The sequence below is a fragment of the Neomonachus schauinslandi genome, chromosome 2 (assembly GCF_002201575.2).
Source record: "Neomonachus schauinslandi chromosome 2, ASM220157v2, whole genome shotgun sequence".
NCBI classification, from domain to species: domain Eukaryota; kingdom Metazoa; phylum Chordata; class Mammalia; order Carnivora; family Phocidae; genus Neomonachus; species Neomonachus schauinslandi.
Window position 1 is genome coordinate 196958339 of NC_058404.1, and position 6314 is coordinate 196964652.

Consider the following 6314-nt stretch of genomic DNA (forward strand, 5'->3'; position numbering starts at 1 on the left):
TAGCTGGCGGTCCCTTCTGGGCCTGTCACCCCTTTCCCAGGTAGCTGCCCTCTGGCATGTTTTGAGAAACAGCCTTCCTTTTTTTAGGGACGAGTTCACAGCTGTGGTCCTGGGGCAGGAGGTCCAAGTCAGACGTGGGGTTTGAATGCACAGCACAGCACCATGCCCTGCTTACTAGACCTTTATCTCTTTTCACTTAAGAGAGGAGAGATGGCTGTCTCGCCGTCCCCTCAGTTCCCATCTCAAGGTCTTGGCAGCTTTCGTCTTCCCTGGTTGTCTGCCAGCCCTGGGCCTGTGAATCTCCGTGGTCACACAGGACACATCTCTGTTTATCCCAGGTCTCCCCATTGTCCCCCACGCTAGTAGCCTTCATTTATTTTAATGACATTCCAGCAAGTGGCGGTCCCATCACGTAGTTAGCCTGGTGGCGGGCGTTGTGCCCTCTGCCCTCCTCGGACGTCCTGTGTGCGGTCTGCGAGCGTAGCCGTTTCCTTCCTTGTGATGCCTCCGTGTGGGCGGTATACCCCCAGGACCCTGGGGCCCAGACTTGCACTGCAGGCAGGCGTCAGCTGGGCTTGTCCCGTGAGCTCAGAAACCTTGCCGGGGTCGGACGGGGCTTTCCTCCTGCGTTAGAGGCGGGGCCAGGGCTGTGTCGTGCACAGAGCTGGGACACCTTGGATCATGTTCGCCACTCGGGTAGCTCAGCTGCCCCGAGAGGGCGGCTGGTCCTTGATCTGCCTCCTCCCAGGGCAGCCTCGGGCAGCCGCAAGGACACCACCTCTCCCAGTTCCTTCTGTCTGTCCATCCATGCCACAGGGATTCATTCCACCGTGTGTGACACTTCTCAGGCCCAAGTCCTAGACAAGTCTGGGGGCATGAAATCGGGAGGGGGGTCCCTGGCCTGGAGGGCAGGTGCCCAAGGTGTGTCCCCTGGCTGAGCTCCAGAGCACGGGCGGAACTGTCAGCAGAGATGTGCAGACAGCCCTCAGAGGCTCCCGCTGAGGAGAGCTGGGTAGAGCCAGGCACTTGGGCATCTCATGGGCATCCCAGGCTCAAGGACCCCTGGGGCAGTTGATCAGCCCATGGACTAGGTGGCACCTGCCATCTGAAAGAGCAGGTGTGCCTCCCCTGTGAAGAAGCACCTGGGTCACGACAAGGAGGGGGAGCTCGCTAGGAGACAGCCGGTTGGACAGAGGGGGGCTTGGTCAGAGTGAGTCGGTGCCTGAAGGAACCTCCTGGGCACTGGGAAGGGCCCTGTGGGTACGGAGCACAGGGAGCAGGCAGTGGCCGGAGGGGACAGAGCCAGACCAGGGGCCCTAAAGTGTGTATAGGTAGTTCTCAGAGTTTGCCCTGCGTTAGAACTTACTGGAGCGTTTATGAAAAGAGGCAGAGTCCTGAACACCCAAACACCCAGAAGCAGAAGTGGGGGCGCCTAGCACTCGGCATTTTAATTACCTTCCTGAGTAATTCTTCCCACTAAGCTGAGTACGCCGTGGGAGCTGCTGAACGGTTTTTGGGAGGGTGTCGGGAGAGCGTGCGTAAGGGTGTCAGGAGGGTGCGTGCGTGTGCATGTGCATGCCTGTGTGTGCTCCCGCAGTGGTGCACGTCGGGAAGTGACTCAGTGCCCCTCTGTCCTCCTGCAGGACGGGAATGTCCGCTTGTACTCCATCCTGGGCACCACGCTGAAGGACGAGGGCAAGCTCCTGGAGGCCAAGGGCCCCGTGACCGATGTGGCGTATTCCCACGATGGCGCTTTCCTAGCCGTGTGCGATGCCAGCAAAGTGGTCACGGTCTTCAGTGTCGCGGATGGCTACTCGGTGAGTGGGCAGGCGGGGCAGCTCTGACCCCGTGCTGGGCAGTGCGGAAGGCGAGGGTTGGGGGGGTGGCCGTGGCTTCTCTCCCCTGTTCTCATCAGCCCGGCAATCGCATGAGACCATGAGACCACGTGGCTTCCTTGTTCTCAGAGTTGAATGACGTGAGACAAGGAGACGCACTGTCGTCCAGGGTCTCGTGGTTTTGTGGGTGAGATAGAACACCTGCCAGAAAGTTAGGGCCCTGGGTGGCAGCAAGGCTTGCTGTGAAGGCAGGCTGATTGGTTCACCTGGGCTGCCTGGCTAAGTGACTTCCTGGCTTCTTCTCTAAGGGCTGAGACTAGATTTTCTTTCTGAGTCTCACTGCTGTTTAAGTCTCACAAAGATGAGCGCGGATCATCCCAGCACCGCCTCACGTGTGGGGGGCGCTGGGCAGTGGGCTGGCGAGGGCAGACCAGGGTGCAGAGGCACCTGGGCGTTGGGGGACAGCCGAGGGCCAAGAGCGATCCGTTGCCCCAGTTCACAGACAGGAGACTGAGCTTTGTTAGGGGTTCCGTCACTTGCTGGGTGTGGCCAGAGCGGGGGCACAGGATGGCAGGTCTCCGGTCCCCGGGCTCTGTACCACGCCAGCCCCCCAGCACTTGAATGGTTTTGGAATGCAGCAGAGGTGAAAGAATTTACCACCTAGGTTTTGCCATTATCCACCCGATAATCATAGTTCTGGGTGCATCTGTACACTTCCCCGTAAATACTTGGGCTTATATATGAACTAGAGTTGAGTCTCTTTTTAGTCTGTCTGATGCTACAGTGTTACTTCTGACAAATGGCTTTGGACATAAAGCCTGTAATCAGGACCTCCATCGACATGACACCCCACCTCCCAGGGGATTTCCTTCTGCTCCCTCGCCACATTTCTCAGATTTTGTGTTTATCTCATTTTTAGTGGTTTCATGTATTTACAACAGAAGTCTTGCGACGGCATGCTAAGTAGGCGGTCCACAGGGTGGGATCAACACAGCACAGAACAGGCAAACTTGAAAAGGAAAATCATCGTCAAGTCGACCTTTTCTTAGGGATTAAGAAAATGGAATGCCCTGAAGAAAAAGCATTCCTACGGTGTCAGGAAAGTGCTAGTCCTCCAGCTTGCAGGCTCCGTCCAGCCCCCCCGCCCCAGGCCGCGGAGTAGTGAGTAGTGGGCAGGTGTGTGTGGGGAGGGGCCGGCGGCCTCCCTCTGCTTCCTGAACCTTCCCTGAGCACCACCTGCCCGAGGCGGGGCCTCCTCGAGCCTTCGTGTCTGCGTTGCGCTGAGCCCTGGCTGGGCCGAGGCTTCGTGAAGGAGAGCGCACACACCTAGCGCCTCAGGGGGGACGGAGGCCGTTCGGGGCCCCGGGGGCACAGTGGTTGCTGCCCGACGCTGGGCCGTGCGGGGCCATACCCTCCTGGGCCTCATCACAGAGCGGTGGGCACCTGGGTTCCCGTGAGCCCTCCGTGAGGTGTGCGCGGTGCCTGGCAGAGCGTGCTGCATCAGCGTCGGCCCTTGCGGTGGTCGCTGGGGGCAGGTGAGATGACGCGCACCCCTCTGGCCTGAACCCTGACCTACCACCTCTGTTTTCAACCTGCAACTAGGAGAACAACGTTTTTTACGGCCACCACGCGAAGATCGTCTGCCTGGCCTGGTCACCAGACAACGAGCACTTTGCCTCCGGTGGCATGGACATGATGGTGTACGTCTGGACCCTAAGTGACCCTGAGACCAGGGTCAAGATCCAAGGTGACTCTCGATCCCGCCTCGGCTCCCCAGGCAGCCCCAGAGAGGCTCTCCCCAAGCCCGAGTGTCCCATCTGTGCTTCTGGGGAAGTCACCCCCGAGAGGCATGGCTCTCATTCTGCCGGCCCCCGCTAGACACGCAGAGGGATCGACGATGCACATATTCCCTGCGGGAGAGCAGGTGGTCTCCATTCACCGGGCACGCGCCTTAGCACACCGGGTCCCTCTTGACATCTCTTTCTCAGCCCGTCGGGTTTCCATAACAAGTACCGCAGACTGGGCAGCTTATAAACCACAGAATTATTGCTCACAGTTCGGGAGGCTGAAGTCCCAGATAGGGGGTGGCATGGCTGGGGCGTTGGGGAGCTCTTCTGGGCCAGAGACTTCTCACTGGGCCCCACTCTGCGGGGCCTCTTTAATAAGCCACTGATCCCATTCGTGCTCGCAGCTCTTCCAAGGCCCTACCTCCTGATACCACGGCCTTGGGCATGAGGTTTTTGGTGTACAATTTTGAGGGGCAGACACAAACATTCAGACCACAGCACTTTCCCATCCCCCGCCCCACCCCCTAAATCAAACTGCTGATCAGGTTCTCTCTCCACGATGGGCAGCGTCCAGTAGGAGTGTAATGGAGCCTCCTGTGGACTTCCTGTGTTTCTAGCAGCCTTGTTTAAAAAAACAAACAGATGAAATTATTGTTAATTGTAAGTTTTATTTAGTCCCAACATATTTTTTCTACATGTGGCAATAGCTCGCTTCAAGGGCTCTGTAGTCACACATGCCTCATGGCCCTAGGAGGGACTGTGTCTGTCCAGGGTAGACCTGAAATTCTGTCCTGGTGTCACCCCCCAGCCAGATGGGAGGGCCCAGTGGGAGGTGGCCCAGAACAGATTCACCTGGGCCCCCTGCTCTGTGAGGTTTGTACTAGGACCCACCCAGTCCGTAGAGTAGAGGCAGGAAACTGGGGAGGACTGTGGTCACCCCTGGTGCACCTCTCACAGAGGGGGGCCCGGGGCCCCGCGGGTGTTTCTCAGGGTATTCTGGTCACCAGTCCACCTCTTAGAGAGGTTTCTCCGCCTTTATTCACTGCCCCCGCCCCCCGCCCATTTTGTTACTGCAGATACACCAGGAAGCTGTTTGTGTATTGTCTGTATTGTTGCTTTATGCATAAAAAGGAACAGACTTTTACCCCCTTGGGGGAGGAGCAGTTCTGACTCCCAGGGGACATTGGTGGTTGTCAGGACAGCCCCCGTGTCTGGGAGGGACCGACCGCAGGGATGCCGGCTTGAGATTGCCTGCAGCCACCTTCCACGTTCCAGACGCTCGCCCTTCGGTGAAGAGGGACGGGGTCAGGTTCTCGGCCGTTGCTGCTGTTGGCACAGCCTGTCCCCTGCTCGTCGTGTGAGGTGTTGGGGGAGCAGAGGGGCTTCCCTTCAGAACGCCCTCTTTCTCCCCAGATGCACACCGGCTCCACCACGTGAGCAGCCTGGCCTGGCTGGACGAGCACACGCTGATCACGACCTCCCACGACGCCTCTGTCAAAGAGTGGACAATCACCTACTGAGGAGCCCCCTCCTCTGTTCGGACCGAATCAGGGACTCGAGCTTAACCGCAGCGGAACACGTCGTTTCTCTAAATATTTCTGTCCTGCGCCCCCACGCCCCCGCCCCGCTCAGGAGGGAGGGGCCTTACGCGAGTACTCTCGGCTCTCTGCAGGGTGTTCCTCTCTGTACACGTCCTTCTGAAAGCTTTAGACAGTGACAGTTTGCACATGAAAAATAAAGCAAGCACTTAAACACCGTGTGGAGCGTAACTCAAACCCACCACCCGCCCCAGCCCGAGTGCAGAACATTCCGGAGGCAGAGCCTCGAAGGCGCACAGACCCGCCCCGCGGCTCCTGCTGTCTGTCGGGAGGCTGCGGTTGTGGGCCGCCCCGTCCCCGCGGACCCCCTCCCCGCGGAGCACCCCGCGTTGGCGGGCGCAGGTCTGTGCAGAGCAAGGGTCCCCCCCCCCCCCCGGGCCAGAGCGCGCGCCCCGCCGTGCGGTCGCCCCCGCGGCGGACGGGTGCACCCACGTGAACCTTGGATTCGCTGTCCGTTGTCGTGCTTGATTTTAAGAATGGAATTGTGGGAGTTCTGTTTTTTGGTTTTTTTTCCACCCTTTTTACTGCGTCTTTAACTGTTGCCTGTCCGTGTTTACCGGCTAGCGCGCCGCCGCCGCCGCCCCCGGGTTTTCGGGGCCGGGTCAGCCGGACCCCGGTGTCTCGGCCCCCGTTTTGCTCTCCTGCTTTGATGTGTTCCTGTCTGTCTTTCCCCCTTCTGCCCCCAAGAGCAAAGGTTAATTTAAAGGCAGAGGTGACGTCACTGTAACCTAACCTGTCATGGTTTTCACCTTTTTTTTCAGTGCAGAAATTAAAAGTAAGTATAAAGCACGGTGATTTGTAGTTTTTTTGCGTGTGTTGGAATTACTGGTAAATGTTGGCTGAGAGCAATCGCTCCCTTTGCACTTGTGAAAACACTTGAGCGCTTTAAGAGATAAGACCAAGAAGTGATTAAATGTCTTTCTCGTCACTGTGGATGACTGACTTTGTGTGGTGGGGGGGTGGGGGGGCGGCATGGAACGCTGTGCGACCCGAGTGGCTTCTCCCCCGCCTGCAGCCTCAGGGGGAGACAGTTCAGGACCCCGGATTGCTGGATCACCCGGTGGGGGAAGAGAAGCCCCAGGGAAGGGGCGGGC

General features: G+C 58.6%; 1 protein-coding gene across 2 annotated transcripts in view; it reads left to right on the forward strand.

Moving 5' to 3' along the window:
* WDR1 (WD repeat domain 1) overlaps positions 1 to 6009 on the forward strand; it is a 43223-nt gene extending 37214 nt beyond the window's left edge. For both annotated transcript variants that reach the window (XM_021677692.1, XM_044913024.1), the window contains 3 exons: positions 1644 to 1817; positions 3438 to 3582; positions 5036 to 6009. In XM_021677692.1, the coding sequence (XP_021533367.1) occupies positions 1644 to 1817; positions 3438 to 3582; positions 5036 to 5142 (426 nt within the window). In that variant the 3' untranslated portion in view covers positions 5143 to 6009. The remainder of the gene's footprint in view (positions 1 to 1643; positions 1818 to 3437; positions 3583 to 5035) is intronic.
* The last annotated feature ends 305 nt before the right edge of the window (positions 6010 to 6314 follow it).